The sequence below is a fragment of the Megascapheus bottae genome, chromosome 7, assembly GCF_031878675.1.
Source record: "Megascapheus bottae isolate mThoBot1 chromosome 7, mThoBot2.hap1, whole genome shotgun sequence".
NCBI lineage: Eukaryota > Metazoa > Chordata > Mammalia > Rodentia > Geomyidae > Megascapheus > Megascapheus bottae.
The window spans coordinates 41,332,544-41,351,930 of NC_143515.1; the positions used below are offsets into that span (position 1 = coordinate 41,332,544).

Here is a 19,387-nt window from a genome sequence, read left to right on the forward strand (position 1 = left end):
TCCCCTGAGTACATGGGAAGCAAGGGTACTGTTTGTTAAAACTTACGTTGTATTTTTCCCTACTTATTAACATGACATCCATAAGCATTGGTGAAGAGAGGCTGGCTTTTCCTATCTGTCTCAGCAAGACAGTTGGGTGATCCTAATAACTTACTCCATGTTCATAGCCCCAACATGCCTGGTTCATAGCCCCTAAATACATGAATATTTTAAAACTTTTTGATATTGGGGGGGGTCTCTAAATTCCCTTTAGACTGTATGGCAAGTGGTGGAACACTACCCAGAAAATGGATTCTATCTATGGTTTAACTGGGCACACAGTAACTTGTATGGCAGGAGTCAAAGGGGATAGTGTCCAATCTGCACCCAGACTATACGCACCTCATCTCCCCAACAATCTCCTGTGAACCTGGGGGTCCTGAGGGAAAAATAAAACATCACATGGCTTATCTGCCTTCTCATGCCACTCTTGAGCTAATGTTGCTTGACAAAAATATAAACTTTTGGGGCAAGATTCAGTTTTGTGTGAAGTAGCAACTTTCACTCATTTTTTTTTTTTTTTTTTTGCCAGTCCTGGGCTTGAGCTCAGGGCCTGAGCACTGCCCTTGGACTTTCTCAAGGCTAGAGCTCTACCACTTGAGCCTCAGCACCACTTCCGGCTTTTTTTCTATATGTGGTACAGAGGAATCGAACCCAGGTCTTCATGCATGCTAGGCAAGCACTTTAACCACTAGGCAAAACTCCGGCCCTGTTTCACTCATTTTAATTCTACAAATGAATTGTGTTTTGAGAACGTTTAGGTGAGTTTTCCACCCCACTTTTTTTTTTTTTTTTTTGGTGCCAAAACTGTGACTTGAATTTATGTCTTTCCCTCTGGCTTGCTCTTTTTTTGTTCAAGGCTGGCACCCTAAGAACTATATATACCTCCACTTCTGGCTTTTTGCTAGCTAATTGGAGATAAAAGTGTCATGGACTTTTTTGCCCCTGCTGGCTTTGAATCATGATCCTCAGAAATTAGCCTCCTGAGTAGCTAGAATTTTAGATGTGAGCCACCACACCTGACAAGGTGATTTTTTTAAAAGCTCATTCCCTACAGCATGAATATGATAACAAGACAAGGGTTCCTTTATGTTCCCTTCACTTTCCCTTTCCTTTCTAGAAAGGTCCTCACTATTCTCTTCAAAAATAGGTAAAAGATTCATGTAAGAACAACAGCTGTCACTTTCTTTTTCAGTCAAGCCAAAAAGGCTCCACAGCTCTGCTCAAGATATGCACAAACTGCTTCTGCCCCAACTCCACAGGGAGCAGAGGCGCCTGGGGGTTTGTTGGGGTGTGCAATTCCACTTTGATTAGCAGCCTAAGGTTCTCTTATCCAGCTATGTTTGGCCTTGTTTGTCTTCCATGGGAACACAACATTTTCTTCTCTCAGTTTTCCATTTATAACAACCTGTTACCAAGTGCCTGAGCCCCAGATGAGAAGCCGAATAGGTAAATATTCATCAAGAGAAAAAAAAAAGGGGGGGGCCTCTTCTCTGAAGAGGTGTGCCCACTATTTCTGAACACGTGCTCTTTTCTCACAGAACCAAAGGTATCATTTTTTTCCCTTCATTTATTTGACTTTTCTACCCCCACCTAAAATATCCCTTAGCCTTCTAATTTGTCCCATTTTAAAAGCTTTGGTTTAAAATTTCATGAAAGACAGGTAATTCACTAGCACATAGAAGACACAGGTTCAATCCTAAGCACAGCAGAAAAATACAAATACAAGATAAAAGCAAGATGCCAGTGGCTCATGCCTACAATCATAGCTACTCATGACAGAGGTTAAGACCTAAGGTCTTGGTTCGAAGCCAGTCTAGACAGACAAATCTGAGATTTAACCAGCAAAAAGCAGAAATGGGAAGCACAGCTCAAATAGTAGAACCTTGGACTTTAGGAAAAAAAAAAAAAGCCAAATAAGAGTATAAGACCCTGAGCTGGGCACAGTGGCTCACACCTGTAATCCTAACTACTCAGGAGGCTGAAATCTAAAGATCACAGTTCAAAGCCAGGCGGGGCACTAAGGTCCCTGAGACACTTATCTCCAATTAACCACCAGAAAACTGGACGCAGTGCTGTGGCTCAGGGGATAGTGTGGTAGCCTTCAGCTGAAAAGCTCAGGGACAACACCTAGGCCCAGAGTTCAATTCCCACGACTGACAAATAGATAGACAGACAGACAGACAGACAGACAGACAGACAGACAGACAGATTATAAATAAATAAAGACAAGAGTATGAGACCCTGGGTTCAAGCTCCAATACTGGCACAAACATAAACAAAATAAAAATGCTTTCAAGCTAGACATTGTAGTACCAGCTTGTAATCCTAGCATTTAAAACAGGAAGACTGCAAATTCCAAATAGCATGGGCTGTCTCAAAATAATAAAAAGAAAATCTTTCTGATGTCTCCAGGTCCTTCTGACCTCTTTGCTGAAACTCTCACAGCAACTGTATTGTGCTCTATTCAATTTAGTGCTTAATTGGCTCCTGCTTTTTATTACTTGTAAATTGCCACATGGTTACTGTTTTCAGCTTCCTAAGGAGTCAGTTCCTAACAGTGATAATAATAGCAGCAGCAAACATTTGACTCTGCCAGATACTGCTCTAAGAGAAAGCAATTATTTCACTTTAGTCCCCAATATGCTTACTGAGGCAGGTACTATTACATTATCGCCCCATTTTTTAACATATGAAGTAAAAAAGGTAGAGCTATTAAGCTGCTCAAAGGTAGCTACACAATTAATAAGAATTCTATACCAGTTATTTGGTTAAGTCTCTCAAAGATACATGTCTTTTAAACTGTTTCATAAATTCTATTTACTCCCTATTACCTAGTCATATGAATTGGACATATCAGCCCTATTTTCAGATGAGAAAACTAAAGTTGCCTCAGATCAATGACCTCTTACAGAGCTGTGATTCCAGATCTGCTGCTACTGCTTTCCTTTTCCTCATTAGAGAACCACAGGTTCTCCCTGCCCCCGTGGGGTTTTTTTTGTTGTTGTTGTTTTTTGTTTGTTTGTTCGTTTTTTGCCAGTCCTGGGGCTTGGACTCAGGGCTGAGCACTGTTCTTGGGCTTTCTCAAGTCTGGAGCTCTACCACTTGAGCCACAGCACCACTTCTGGCTTCTGTGGTACTGAGGAATAGAACCCAGGTTTTCGTGCATGTTAGGCCAGCACTCTACCATTAGGCCAAACTCCTGGCCCTCTGTGTGACTCTTATCTCCAATGAACTATTCAGAAGAAGCCAGAAGTGGTGCTCTGGCTCAAGTGGTAAAATGTTCATCTACCATACATGAAGCTCTGGGTTCGATTCCTCAGTACTACATACTCAGAAAAAGCTGGAAGTGGTGCTGTGGCTCAAGCAGCAAGGTACTAGCCTTCAGCAAAAGGTGTCCAAGGACAGTGCCCAGTCCCTGAGTTCAAACTCCAGGACTAGCAAAAAAAAAAAAAAAGTTAACAAACACTAAAGTAATGCCTTGAAGATAAATCTGCACATACAACTATATATAAATACAATCTTTTAAAAAATGCCCACATTTTTTAGATATACACACATGGAAAAATACATTTTCATACATACAGAAAGTATTTAGAACAAAACAACTTAAATTGTTAAGCATACACACTTCTAGGAACAGAGGGTTTTTTGCTTCACACAATTCCATAGTACCTAAAACATAAAAAACAAAACTGATCTCTGTTCTTCTTTACCTTGGAGAGACCATGTCAAAAAAAACCCTAGTAATGAGGAGAGCAGCTGCTACACATCCCACTGCAGATACTACTAAGAGTAGCTAAGAGTTAGGCTGTCCTTAGGATGCCTGGATCAATGGTTGTCTGCTAGGAAGAGATGACTCTGCTGCCTCCCTGGCTACCTGGGACAGCCAAGAATCCCCATGGAGCACCAGATACACTCATTTTCCACACCCATGACTGGATGGCACTGTGTGGCAAGTGAAACCAGGCGGTCACAAACAGCATCAGGCCTCTACCAAGAGCAGAACAGCCTCAAATATAGGTAGCTCTAATACGAATGCAGAATGCTTTTGACCTTTTGATGGTTAAGCATCTCATAGATGTTTTTGTCCAGGCTAGTTTTGAACTTCAATCCTCAGGTTTCAGTCACCTAAGTAGCTAAGATTGCAGGAATGAGCCACCAGTGCTCAACTCTCTCATTTTTACAAGATGCTAAAATAGCTCCTACCAGAGTCTCCAAATCAGTTATTTCGGGGTTTGTGCCAATTTTTAGCCATAGTTCCTAAAACAGAACATAAATCACATACAACTCAAATTTCTTTCATATAAAACAGCAAAATAGCATTAAGTCTCACTTCTTAGCTTATCACCTATTAAGCTGACAATTTCACCTTATTCTACTTGAGCAATCAATCAAATTCTGGTTTTTCCCTTTTCATCCTTTCTCCACTTGCACCCTTTAAATCAAACCCTTGAGCTGAAGAGCTCAGGGATAGCGCCCAGGCTGAGTTCAAGCCCCATGACGCCTACCCTCCCCCCCCTCAAAAAAAGAACAAGTGAAAGAGAAACTAAAGACCAAATCATAGTCCTTGGTGAATATATGATGTTAAGAATCCTATTTTATTCTATCTGTTCATGTCCAGCTCAAGCTTTTTATTCTGGTAATTTATGAACTGAGCTTGGAAGCTATCTTAGTTGGCAGGAAGCAGGCCCAAACAGGTTCCTTTGCAACAATGGCTACGCTCATGTCCTCAAAGTCCTGTACTACTGTGATGCTATGAGACAATTATAGTCACCTCCATATAAGGAAAAACTGATCACATTTAGAAAAACGTGACCATTGGGGATTAGAGTTAACCTTTCATGGTTAAAATGACCATCTAAAATATTCTTTGCAGGGGCCAGGAGTTTGGCCTAGTGGTTAAAGTGCTTGCCTAGCATGCACGAAGACCCGGGTTCGATTCCTTGGTACCACATACATAGAAAAAAGCCAGAAGTGGTGCTGAGGCTCAAGTGGTAGCCTTGAGAAAATCCAAAGACAGTGCCCAGGCTCTGAGTTCAAGCCCCAGGACTGGCAAAAAAATAAATAAAATAAAATACTCTTTGCCGCTAAGGGCAAATATACCTTGCCTATAAGAACTGAAACATGGCAACTTGTCTTACAATGGGAGACAGTATCTTGTTCCGTTAGGAAAGTATCTAACCACTGATGGTTGATTCATTGACCTTAGATCTCTTCTGTATTCTAACCCTTTTCACTGTTCTAGAATTTGACTATGCACTTCAGAAAACATTTTTAGGACACCTGCTTAACATTTATTTTCCTTTAATTTCTATTTATATCTGTTCCCCAAATTTTCCTATCTTAAGAAAGAACTTCATCTAATTAAGAGCATGACATGATGTCAGCTACTCAAGATTTCAGAGACGAGATGTCACCCTCCAATATTTCACTGCCTTCATACATTTGGGGGAGAATAGTTAAGTTCTAGTTCTTTTTGAATTATTAAAATAAGACAGGAAAGAAAAAAGGAATTACATAAAGGAAAGAAAAGGTGATTTTGTCAGCTTTTGGGCCTTTGCTAATAAAGCTAAGATCCAGAGCTTCTAAGAGAAGTAAACTGAGAATAGGGCCAAACCCTTAACTCATTATTCTCATGGAACTACTGAAGTCTGTATTTTTCCTTTCTTTCGTTCTTTTCCTTCCTTTCTTTCTTTGCTTCTTCCCTTTCTTTCATTCTGTCATGGGGCTTGAACTCTGGGCCTGGGCGCTGTCCCTGAGCTCTTCAGCTCAAGGCTACCTCCCACTCTACCACTTGAGCAACAGTATCACTTCCAGTTTTCTGTAATTTAATTGGAGATAAAAGTCTAACTTATTTTTTTCTTTGCCAGTCCTGGGGCTTGAACTCAGGGCCTGGGCACTGTCCTTGCTCAAGGCTAGCATTCTGCCACTTGAGCCACAGCAGCACTTCCAGCTTTTTTGAGTAGGTGGTTCCAGCATGCTAGGCAAGCATGTTACCATTAGGCCATCCTCCGAGCCCAAGAGTCTAACTTGATTCTGAAGCTACCTTTTGGTTTGACTGCCTTGTTTCTAACAGACTGAAGTTATAGTGCTAAAGCAGGGCTTTCTGGGAAGTCCTACAAGGCCTGATTAGGGCTAAGGATTATTATTATTTTTTTTTTTTTTGCCAGTCCTGGGCTTGAGCTCAGGGCTTGAGCCCTGTCCTTGGACTTTCTCAAGGCTAGAGCTCTACCACTTGAGCCTCAACACCACTTACAGCTTTTTTCTATGCACGTGGTACCGAGGAATCAAACCTGGGTCTTCGTGCATGCTAGGCAAGCACTCTACCACTAGGCCAAACTCCCTGCCCCTGGATTATTTTTATTTTATCCTACATTTCCCTGAACTCAAAAATGTTTTAATCTAGGATTACAGAGGTAGATAACCTAGTGAGGTCTTTTGGAACCTTATACTGACTTTTCCTTCCTGGTTCTTCTTCTCAACAGGGAAATAAATACCCTTGTTGCACTTAAGTGCCTCTTTGAAGGATTTATAAAAGCAACTTAGTTCTAGAAAATTAAAAAAAAAAACAGGTATCATTCAAATAGGCAAGAAGAGGATTGTCTCATAGGGTGAGTGATACAACCTGATACAACTTTCTGAAGGTCAATCTGGTATGTACCCACTTCTAGGGAAGCCAACTCTTCCTGGTTCTGTTATCATTATATATTAGGTTGATGATGGAGTTTCCCCCATCCCCCAGCTCTGGGGCTTGAACTCAGCGCCGGAGCACTGTCCTTGGGCTTTTTTTCCCCCTCAAGGCTAGTTGTCTAGCACTTGAGCCACAGCACTACTTCCAGCTTTTTTCTATGTATGTGGTACCAAAGAATCAAACCAGGGTCTTTGTGCATGCGAGGTAAGTATTCTACCACTAGGCCAAACTCCCAGCACTGGTTGAGGGTCTTTTAATTATTATTTTTACTAAGTTCCTGTATTTATTTTTTGCCAGTCCTGGGCTTGAGCTCAGGGTCTCAGCACTGTCCTTGGACTTTCTCAAGGCTAGAGCTCTACCACTTGAGCCTCAGCACATTTCTGGCTTTTTTCTATGTATGTGGTACCGAGGAATGGAACCTGGGTCTTCGTGCATGCTAGGCAAGCACGCTACCACTAGGCCAAACTCCCGGCCCCAAGTTCCTGTATTTTTATAGTAAACATATATTCCTCTAGTTACAAAAAATAAATTAGGATCAATAAACATAAAACACACGCTGTCTAAAACAATTTTCATTCAAAAGTGTTTAGTATTAACCATACAGATAATCTTTGGCAACCATTTTTCTTGTTTTGTTCTGGGAAACTAAAGTGTACACTTATCATAGCTTTTCTAAAGATGTGAGATTTAGAGAATAAAACTTTAAAAGCCTGTGTTGACTTTTGGGTCAATGGCTTTCATGGAATAACCTAGAGAGATTTCAACCATAACAATAAGTAGTACTGTGTTTCTACAGGCATCCATGGACTCCTGACTCTGTGTCAATGCTGAATGAGGTAGCTATGGTTCTTCCTGCCAAAGCTATCTGGAATCCCATTATCTGATGAGATATTTGTTTCTCCCATTTTACAGTAGGAAACATTGTCTAAATTCTCTTGGATCACATGGTGGTAGTACTGGGAAAGCAAGTTTTGATAGCTTGCCTTTAAAAAAGTGTTTTTGGCCAAACCACATGCCTTTTTTGGATCTTCTTGGAAGTAGTGTTTCAATATGTTTTCTGAAGGTTTCATAAGGTTACATTGAAAACTTTTTGGTCATTGTTTGCTAACTGCTGTGATGATTTTACTCAGGGAAGGATCCAGAATTTTCAGCTTGGGTGTTGGAAGAGCTCCTAAAATATCTCCAAATTGACTTGGGAGAAAATGTTTAACAGAAGAGGCCTTATTCCTGACCTGGAATAAACTCATGACAACTGACATATGCTATAAACCACAGAGCAAGGAAACAACATTTACTGAACAATTTATAACACAAAAGCAACTCAAGTTTTAAAATATCAGTATCAGATAAGAAGCCTATTCAAAAAAAAAAAAAAAACACATTGTCAATACACTGATTGACAACTTCCTTCTCCCAGAATATTCCTAGTGTCTGGTAACTTCCGGTTAGGATATTAAATGTCCTGACTATGCTTTAGGTATTAAATGTACCCCTCCCTCCCTGTGTTGAGGGTTTGGTTGCCAGCTTTTAGTACAACGGGGAGACGGTGGGTGGCTGGGGGAATGCCGAGGAGAATATTAGGATCCCGATCCTCTCCTATTTCTATCTCTTTTTGGCTACCTGGCTGCTGTGAGGTGAGCAGACTTGTGCTATCATTACGATATTCTGCCTTGCCACAGGCCCAAATACAACCAAGTTAAGTGGAGTTCACGGCATGGACAGAAGAAACCTCTGAAACTCCGAGTCACAAAATTATGTGCTTGACTTTTTTGGGGGGGTGAGGAGGGGTCAGTTATGGGGCTTGAAATCAGGGTCTGGGAGCTGTCCTTTACTTTTTTTTGCTCAGGGCTAGCACTCTACCACTTGAGCCACAACTCCACTTCTTTTTCTGATGATCAGAGGTAAGAGTCTTTTCTGCCTTGTCTGGCTTCAAAAGACAGTCTCCTGAGTAGCTAGGATTACAAGCGTGCGCCACAAGCATCTGGCTTTACTCCTTGTAATTGATTATCTCACATATTTTTTTCTTGGTGATGGACAACTGTCTAACAAACTTTGCTATGAGGACCTAGTTTTAGTTATACTAGGTTTTCTTGAAGACATTCCGGAAGTTTTATTGATAACTTAGGTAAAATTTTCTAAGGCCAAAGATTTCATTTCACCTAAGAAGACATTTTTCTCTCCTGACAATTCTAAATTGAGGAAAGAGAAGGGTCCCTTTGTAAAGAGAACAATTTAGTTTTATGCTCCAGAAAAGCTTGATTCTCTCTACTCGTATCAAACCATACTCTTCAGTAGACCTGAGGTGATTTCCTATATCAGTTCCAGAAAAATCTTACTAGGACCCAGTAAATATTTTCTAATTCAGGCAGGCTTCTTCCTGTAGATCTCAGCTTAGAAAACATAACATTTTTACAAACATTACATTTACAACAAAATGTTTCCCTCCTCATTTTCTATTTCTTGAAATATACAAACTCCTAAGTTCTCTTCTAGGAACAAACAGTCCTAACAGAGAATTTCCTAAGCTGACTCCACCAAACCCAGTCTTACTGAATCTAAGTCTCTGATAATATGGCTTTGAAAGCTGGCTGTTACTTGGAACCCAAAAGATTGAACTCAAAGCCTTATGCATGCTAAGTAACTGTTTTAGCACTAAGCCACTCCCCAGTTGACTTCCTCCATTTTATTTTTTGCTGGTGCTAAGGTATGAACTTAGAGACTATCAGTCTCCCTTAGCTTGCTTACTCATAACTAGCATTCTACCACTTGAGCCACATCTCCAGCCCAACTTTTTGCTAGTTACTTCAGAGATAAGAGTGTCACAGACTTTTCTGCATGAGCTTGGCTTCAAATTGCAAGCCACTGATTTCAACCTCTTGATTAACTAGATTAAAGGTGTAAGCTAGTAGTGCCCAGCTAATTTTCTAATTTAAGCGTTTTTATAAGTGCCCTACAGTTTTTATGGGTGCTAAAATGCAAGAACTTTTGTACTGGAACAATTCCAAGAATGAATGAATTAATGGAACAATTCCAAAAGTGAATGAAAGGAAAAAAAAATCCTAGCAAGCAAAGACAGGCAAGATTTCAATTTAAGGATTTAATACCAATGTGGGAACAAGATTTTAAAAAGGTCAGTGGAGAGGGATCATAAACAAGTTCATTTCAACAACTCCAACTCGTTCCTACATCAATCTTCAGTTAGGCTGGCTGCACCAGTGTGCTGATACTTTCTTCTACCTCTGAGAGCTTCTTCAGGATTTGGTTGACCTTGACCTCATCAAATTCCAAACAAAGAAATTCAGATTCCTGTAAAACATAAAAGGAGGTTTTAGTGGGAACCCTAAAAATAATTAAGGCAAATTATCTGGTATGACTAGACTCCAGAGGCCTAGGAAAGCAATCCAGCAGACCTTAATCAGGTCTTAGTCTCTAAGTGTTGCTTTACTACATACAGCAAATCTACACATTGCTCTAAATGAAGCTGCTACTGGTGGTGTTCATAAAATGTAATCATATTCACTGTTTTATCATGAAGCACACGAGAAGCTTGTCCTATCTTTCATTACATTTGATCCTGTTTTTGGTTTTTTTCTGTTTGGTGCTGGTCCTGGGGCTTAAACTCAGGGCCAGAGTGCTGTCCCTGAGCTTTTTTGCTTAGGGCAGTAGTACTCTATCACTTTAGCCACAGCTTTACTACCAGTTTTATTTTATTTTATTGTCAGGGTAATATATAGAGGAGTTACAGGTACATTCGCCAGATAGTAGGTACATTACTTCTCACACACTGAGGTGTACCTGTTTTGTTTTCTGTTTTTTTTTAAAAGTAGTTTGTTGGAGATAAGGGTCTCATGGACTTTCTTGGGACTGGCATACAATTGCAATCATCAGATATCAGTCTCTTGAGTAGCTAGGATTATAGGTGAGAGCTCCTATTATAATTTTTAAGGCAAGTATTGTCACTTTATAGGTGAGAACTCTGTGGCATAGAAGGGATAAACCTGTGTCTGACAAACCAGAAAAGGTCAAAGATGTAACTTCCAGCACTAGCTGACTCCAAAGTCCATGTTGTGTCCATAGTACCCAGTAGTATAAAAATGGGGGGCTGTGGAAGATTCTACGTTAGGCTGGGAAATAGGCTAACTTAGATTTTGTGGTTATGGCAGAAATTGTGACAAGTTCCTTGTAAAACAATAGTCAGACAAGTAAAAGATAGTTGGATCTTCAAAGAGCAACAAAGACTTCTGGACTCTTTCTACTTGCTACAAAATATCCCTTCCAACATGGCAAATTAATCCTATGTTAGGTTATATGTCAAAGAATAAGGTCTAAGCCGGCATTGTGGCTCATACTTGTAATCCTAGCTACTCAGGAGGCTGAGATCTGAGAATCATGATTCAAAGCCAGCCCAGGCTAAAAAGTCAATGAGATTCTTATCTCCAAATAATCATCAGAAAATCAGAAGTGGCACTATGGCTCAAAGGATAAGGTGGTAACCTTGAGCTGAAGAGCTTAGGGACAATGCCCAGGCCCAGAGCTCAAATCCCATGACTAAAAAAAAAAAAGGTCTTTAAAGTAGTGGTAGCAGAAATTTGCTTTGTTTGGTTTTTTCCAGTCCTGGGCTTGACCTCAGGGCCTGAGCTTGGGCTTTCTCAAGGCTAGTGCTCTACCATTTGAGCCACAGTACCATTTCTGGCCTTTTTAATGTATGTGGTACTGAGGAATCGAATCAGGTCTTCATGCATGCTAGGCAAGCACTCTACCACTAAGCCAAACTCCAAGCCCTGGAATTCTCTTTTATTTATTAAGTTTATTATAAAGGTGAGGTACAGAGAGGCAAGAGTTACAAAGCTAAGGTCATGAGTACATTTCTTTTTGAACATTCTCCCTTCTCATTTTCACTGCCCACCCCCACTCCCCAGTAGCTGAAATTCTATATACATTGGACAAATCCTAAATCCAGTTATTTTTGGCAACAAGGTCTAACTGTATAAATCCAAGAGTCATAATATTCAAAATCTTTCATGAAGTAATTTTAAGGACATATGCATCCTTAGGAATCATATAATCAGGCAAGGCACCGTGGCTCATACCTATAAATCCTAGCTACTCAGGAGGCTGAGATCTTAGGATCGCAGTTCAAAGCCAGCCTGGGTACTAAAGACCATGAGACTTTTATCTCCAATTAACCACCAGAAAACTGGAGTTGGTGCTGTGGCTCAAGGGGTAAGGTGGTAGCCTTGAGCTAGGACAGTGCCCAGGACCAGAGACCAAGCCCCACGACTGACCAAAAAAACTATATATAATATATATAAATATATAATCTAACTACCTTGTTTTCTAGACAATAGAATTAAGGACCCATGCATATCAAATAATATGTTCAATCCTTCCTTTATGGATGGGAAATTTGCTAGGTTAATACACTTTTCCATACTTTTTCTTACTTACTTATTTTGCCAGTCCTGGGGCTTGAACTCAGGGTATAAGCACTATCCTTGGGTTTTAAATTTAAGGCAACTGAGAATCAAGAGTAGAAAAAAAAAAAACAAAATCTTCCTTTGACAGAATTTGACATGGAAAAGATGATGCAAAGTCAGCACCAGATGTGTCTGTACCATCTTACTACAATAATCCTTATCATTATTTTCCCATATGTTTATCTTCCTACAATTTACCACCCTGAGTTACTTCATCAATTATTAGCCTCTTAAAACTGACATAGGAGGTTTTAGTTTTTCCTTTCTTTTTCTTTCTTTCTTTCTTTCTTTCTTTCTTTCTTTCTTTCTTTCTTTCTTGCACTTGTGAAACATCAATAAAATTTGTAACTGTTTTCTGTTAATCTTTTCTCAGTTCACTTCACAGATTTCACAGGAAAGAACTTAAGAGAAAAGTCTTCCTGACTATATGACATTTCCCTATCCTAAAAGTATCAGGAAAAGAAAGACCAACAAGCCCCCAAGAGGGTGAGAACCTAAAAGGGTCTTTTAGGTAGGACAAAAATCAAGAGCTGATTTTGAAAAAGCACCTTTGCTGTTACTAAGCTGCTGAACTAAGTCTATGGAGATGGCGCTGAACATGCCCCAGGAGAAACAGGTGTGAGGGAAAGAAGGAACCTCTTAGATGAAAGGCTTCCACAGAGAGGAAAGACAGTTTTCCCTGCCTTCAAACCTGTATTTGGATACAAAATGAGTATAGTTTCACAGTGAGCTTAGAAACACTGCCAAGTTTTCATTTAACCAAGGAAAAAAAAACAAATGTTAAACAAGGAGTGAATAGTGGTAATGGAAGCTCTCTGTAATTCAAGTCACAGAGGAGTTATCTGTTTGGGGAAGGCAAGTTAATGATCAATTAGACAGTTTGTCAAAACTAAGAGTCAAGCACCAGTGGCTCATGCCTATAATCCTAGCTGTTCAAGAGGCTGAGATCTGAGGATCAAGCCAAGTCTGGGTGAAAAACATCCAGAGTCTAGCAAAATGCTGGAAAGGAAGCACGACTCAAGTTAGACAGTACCAGCCATGAATGAAAAAGCTAAGTGGAAGTGCAAAGTCCTGAGTTCAAGGTGCCAAATTTGCTCAGGGTTTCTATCCTGAAGTAATCTTGAATTCTGTCAAAGGCTTTTCCTTGAAACTGACAGTATAATCATGTAATTTTGTCTGTTACTCTGTCTATGTGCTTTATTACATTTATCTGTCCCTGTATGTTAAATTATCCTTAAATTCCTAGAATGAAAACAACTCGATCATAGTATGTGATTTTTTTTTTTTTTTGCCAGTCCTGGGGCTTGAACTCAGGGCCTGAGCACTGTCCTTGGGCTTTCTCAAGGCTAGAGCTCTACCACTTGAGCCACAACACCATTTCTGGCTTTTTCTATATATATATGTGGTACCAAGGAATCGAACTGGGTTTTTGTGCATGCTAGGCAAGCACTCTACCACTGGGCCAAACTCCTGGCCACAGTATGTGATCTTTTAATGTCTTGTTGAATTTGGTTTATATCTTATTGAAGATTTTTGTGTCAGTGGTCATCAAAGTTTGTTGTCGTATTTGTTTCTATCTGGCTTTGCAGAATTAGTTCCTATTTTCTTCTTATTTCTTTTCTTTTTTTTTTTTTTTGGTTGGTCATGGGGCTTGAACTCTGGGTCTGGGTGTTGTACCCGAGCTCTTCAGCTCAAGGCTACTTGAGCCTCAGCGCCACTTCTGGTTTTCTAATGGTTAAGTGGAGATAAGAGTCTCAGGGTCTTGTGCCTAGGCTGGCACAAGTTAGGTTATAAATACAATGCGACCTGATCCTCGGATCTTAGCTTCCAAGTAGCTAGGATTACAGGTGTGAGCCACCGTGCCCAGCTTGTTTTTTGTTTTTTGTTGCCGGTCCTAGGGTTTGAACTCAGGGCCTGAGAACTATCCTTGGATACTTTTTGCTCAAGACTAGAGCTCTGTCACTTGAGCCACAGCACCATTTCCGGCGTTTTCTATATATGTGATACCAAGGAATGGAACCTGGGTCTTTGTGAATGGTAGGCAAGCACTCCTCTCACTATGCCAAACTCCTAGTCCTCTTTTCTTTCTTTTTGGTTATATTAGAATTTGAATTCAAGGCCTTACATTTGCCAGGTAGACACTCTATCAGCTGAGTCATGCCTCCATTCCCTGTTTGAGTACTTTTATGTTACTTCAGTTTCCCTGTTCCAATGAGGATGGAAGTTGTACACTTCTATGTCCAAACCATTATTCTCCACCCCATCTCTGCAGCTTGGACTCATGTCACTTCATCCAACCACTGGTTGATATGGAGTTTTGTGAACTTTAATGTCTGGACCACCATAGCTTGCCTATTTGTTTTTCCATCAAATCTTTTAAAATTAGTAGTGCATTTTATTAAGTAGTTGGACAAAGGGGTTTCAATTCCACAAGTTAGGTTATAAGTATAATGAAACTTGGTCAATGTCACTCCTCCCATCATTCCCCCGTAGCTTTATTTATTTTTGACACAGGGTCTTACTATGGATCCCAAGCTGGCTTAGATCTCATGATATTCCTGCTTCTGGACTACAGGTATATGTCACTAGTGCACTGCCCCTTTTTTTTTTTTTCTTTTTTGCCAGCCCTGGGGCTTGAACTCAGAGCCTAAGCACTGTCCTTAGGTTTTCTCAAGGTTAGTTTTCTCTACCACTTGAGCCACAGCATCACTTCCAAATCTTTCTATGTATGACATATCAAGGAATTGAACCCGAGTCTTGTGCATGTTAGGTAAGCACTCTTTCCACTAGGCCAAACTCCCAGCCCATGAACTTTCTTCTTTTCAGGAAAGGATGCAGCATGGGGTATAGTAAAAAAATAATAATAATAATAAAATAAAACAAAAAAAAACTTGTTAGCAGAAGAACAACACACATATCATTATCAAGAATGTGTACCTATGGGCTAAGAGCATAGCCTAGTGGTAGAGTGTTTGCCTAGTATGCACAAAGCCCTGGGTACCACATACACAGAAAAAGCCAAAAGTGGTGCTGTGGCTTAAGTGGCAAAGCACTAGCATTGAGCAATAAGTATCCAAGGACAGGGCCCAGGGCCTGAGTTCAAGCCCAAGATTGGAAGAAAAAATAAAAAGACAATTTGGGGCCAAGAGTTTGGCCTAGTGATAGAATGTTTGCCTAACATGCATGAAGACCCAGGTTCAATTCCTCGGTACCACATACACAGAAAAGCCAGAAGTGGTGCTGTGGCTCAAGTGCTAGAGTGCTAGCCTTGAAAGAAAAGCTCAAAGACAGGGCTCCAGGCCCTGAGTTCATGCCCCAGCACTGGAACAACAATAAAAAAAGAATGTGTACCTTGTAGCTAGGTGTAAATGGCTCATGTGTACAACCCTAGCTACTCACAAGGCTGAGATCTGAGGATCCCTGGGCAGATAAGTCCATGAGACTCTTGTTTTTTGTAAATTGTATTTTATTGTAAAGATGATGTACAGAGGTGTTACAGTTACATAAGTAAGATAATGAGTATATTTCTTTTTGAACACTGTTACTCCCTTCCTTACTTTCTCTTGCTTTCCCTTCCCCTCCCCCACAACTACCCTTGCCTGACTAACCCCCCACTCCCACACTAACCTCCTCCCCTCCAGGAGACTCTTATCTCCAACTAACCACCAAAAACTAGAATTAGAGGTGGAGCTCAAGCATTAGAGTGCCATTCTTGAATGAAAAAGCTAAGTGGCAATGCTCAGGTCCTGAATTAAAGTCTCAGTACTAGCACACGCAGTCACAGACACAGACACAGACACACACACACACACACACGAATATGTATCTTGTGATCATGGGGGATCACAGGAAGTGAATTAAACTCCAGGGTATAAATACGTATTGCAAATTAGAATTAGAAAAGGTATCCAGGGCTGGGAGTTCGGCCTAGTGGTAGAGTGCTTGCCTAGCATGCACAAAGATCCAGGTTCAATTCCTCCATACCACATAAATAGTAAAGCTGGAAGTGGTATGGCTCAAGTGGTAGAGTGCTGATAGCCTTGAGGGAAGCCCAGTGCTCAGGCCATGAGTTTACGCCCAGGAATGGCAAAAAAAAAAGAAAGAAAGGTGTCCAGTTTTTTTCCCTCTAAGTACAAGAGTTAACGAGCCATAAAACTCTAAAAAAAGGACCTTAAAAGGCTGTCCTCCTCCACATCAGCAACAACAGAAAAAAAAAAAAAAAACTAAGCCAACTTTAACTACCAGAGAAGGCTATCTCACATATTCCTGGGAGTAACTTTTCTGAATAACTAATCTATACTTCCTAGTAAATTTTACTTTGTCAAACTTAAATGCTTAGATAAAATTTATTTCTTAGCAGGATCAGATTAGCCTAGAGAATACCAGAAGACTGCTGTTAAGTCAATATGTAACTGCCATTTAAATGACTTCGTATCCAGGCCTTATAAGCATACCTGAGTGATCTTTTTTTTTTGGTCAGACATGGGGCTTGAACTCTGGGGCCTGCGTGCTATCCCCGAGCTCTTCAGCTCAAGGCTAGTGCTCTACCACTTGAAGCTCTGCCACTTTTTGTTTTCTGGTGATTAAGATAAGAGTATCTTTGACTTTAGTGCCCTGGCTGGCTTTGAACCACGATCCTCAGATCTCAACTTCCTGAGTAGCTAAGGTTACAGGTGTGAGCCACCACCGGCCAGCCTGAGTAATTCTTCTACAAGGTATTACTACGGTGATAAGATGCTAAAAGAAAAATAAAAGACACCATTTATTAAATACTTAAGTGCACATCTAAAATAAATTCAAATAAATGTTCCTTAAGAAACCATTATTTAAAGTAAAAAAAAAATTATTGTTACCTTAAAATTGTGTTGACTGATCTCCACTTATCCTATCCTACCCATCCTTTACCCTCTGCATTATTCCATGTCCCAAAGTGTATAATCACCAAATACAATTTTCAAAGATAAGCCTAGCTAGAACTTTCATCTTGACTAAGTTGCTAGGAAGGGTAGCTTTCTAGTGAGAATAATAGGATGATTCAGAATCAATATGCTAGTCCTTCTTATCGAGGACTAATGAACTTAATGAAAGCAACTAAATTATAATTCACCCCCAAACTCAAAGGAATTCACGTTATACTAAGAACTATATGAGACGAGGACGGGATCTCCAAGAACTAATGAACTCACTCTAATGAACTTACATGTTTAGTACAAAACCCTAGCAACCTTATAACTTGAGCTAAAATAAATGAAAGAACTCTCTGCCTGCAAATTTTTACCTTAAAAATTAATCTTTATAGGAGAAACTCTAGGGAGAAAGATAATATATATATATATGAAATTTTTGAGATGTACCTTTGATATTAAATTATTGCAAAATAAGTTCAAGGCCTCTAACTTCAACTTTTAAAGTGAAATGTATGATACATAAAAATGTTTAATATAAACTAGGTTAATAATAAAATAACATCATCTTAATTGTGCAGAGATTTATCATGTAGATTTCTGCTGCTTTCCTTCCCTCTCATTTTCTTCTATTCCCAAGATGGAAAAATAAAGTTCAACTGGTTAATATATCACAGCAACTCTGTAAAAAGTTTTATAAAAAGATTACAGTTACTGAGATAAACTTAACTGTGAGTTCATAAGACTACTTTTGAATGTCAAAATTAAGTTAAGCAAGGAAAATCTCATTCCCAAACATTTCCTCAGTGATCAAGACTATTCCTCTCAGCCTCGATTGAATTTAAAACCATCTAGGAGAGATAAAAACAAGGGGAGGTAGGGTAATACAAAAATGTATCAACAGGACTGAAAATGTGGTTTAGTGGTATAGTGCTTGCCTAGCATGCATGAAGCCCTGGGATCAATTCTTCAGTATCACATACATAGAAAAAGCTGAAAGCAGCACTGTGGCTCAAGTGGTAGAGTGCTAGCCTTGAGCAAAAGCTCAGGGACAGTGCCCAGGCCCTAAGTTCAAGCCCCAGGACTGGCAAAAAAAAAAAAAAAAAGTATCAATACTTATTAGGAGATTTGACTAAGGGTGTTGCTCAATGGTAGAGCATATGTAAGCCCTGGGTTCAATCACCAGCACCAAAATAATGATAATAGTAGTAAGAACAATAATACTAATAACAAATCAGGACACTGATTTTCTCCCATTAAGGAAAACTCATGCAACCTGCCTAAAGTGCAGAATGCACAAAACATGAAAGAATCAGAAAAGTACCAAGGCAAGTCTTTTTCCTTGCCCAATAGCCTACATCACATGCACACACATGTCTATTTGTGAAATGTCCTCACTCAGATCTTTTTATTTATATCCTTCATGGGCTTTTAATCATCGATCACAAGGACTTCTTGTCATCTAGTGAGCCTCACAAAAGTGGAATTAGGTAAACTCAGTGAAAACTCTGCTAGTCAGCTTCTATTACTGTAAAGAACACGAGATATAAGCAAAGTATAAAAACCAAAGATTAACTGTGGTCCACAGTTTTAGAAGTCTATGACTAGCTTTGGCCTTTAGTGGCATAGTACATCATGGTAGAAAGGCCTAAGAAGAGGCTCATTCATTTCATAGCAGGGAAGCAACAGAGAGAAAGGAAGGTTCAGGAGAGTTGGGGTGTCACCAATCCCTCCAAGAGCACCTCCCAACCAGAATACTTCCTATATGGACCCTACCTCTTGAAAGTTTCTGTACTCCAATATGGCCAAGCTGAAGACTAGGCCTCTAAGACATGGATCTTTAGGGAACATTTAAGGTCCAAACTATAGAAAAACAAAAACAAAGGTTAGATTTACACATATTACACCCATAACTACCCATATATCCCTTCCCACCACTGCACTTTCATTATCTATCTACAGGCTCAGGCTATGAGTTACCAAGGCAATGAAACTCCAAGAATACTGGTTCAAAGTTGTTTTGATTTCCAAAAATAAAAGGGGGGGGGGAGAGTGTGAATAAGCCAGGAACAGGTTCCTGAGAGCTCTTGGTTTAAGATTTCTTAGCTGGAAACAAGATAGAGAGATATGTTTTAGAAGAAAACAGACAGGTCTGTCCTGCCCTGACTTATTTCTAAAAGGGAGAAAAGAGTTTTGTTCTACAAAAATAGGCAGTTCTATCATTGGCTGAATTATGTACAACTAACCAAGTTAATAACTCCATTATTTTTCCC

At 39.9% G+C, this 19,387-nt stretch overlaps 1 protein-coding gene across 3 annotated transcripts in view; it reads right to left on the minus strand.

The window, feature by feature from the left end:
* Nucleotides 1–9,815: 9,815 nt before the first annotated feature.
* Commd1 (copper metabolism domain containing 1) overlaps nt 9,816–19,387 on the minus strand; it is a 71,850-nt gene continuing 62,278 nt past the window's right edge. For 2 of the 3 annotated variants that reach the window (XM_090336842.1, XM_090336841.1), the window contains exon 3: nt 9,816–10,039. In XM_090336842.1, coding sequence (XP_090192968.1) covers nt 9,932–10,039 — 108 coding nt within the window. In that variant the 3' untranslated portion in view covers nt 9,816–9,931. Of the gene's footprint in view, nt 10,040–18,890; nt 18,978–19,387 lie in introns of all 3 variants that reach the window. The other variant, XR_016536252.1, reaches the window with a different exon arrangement.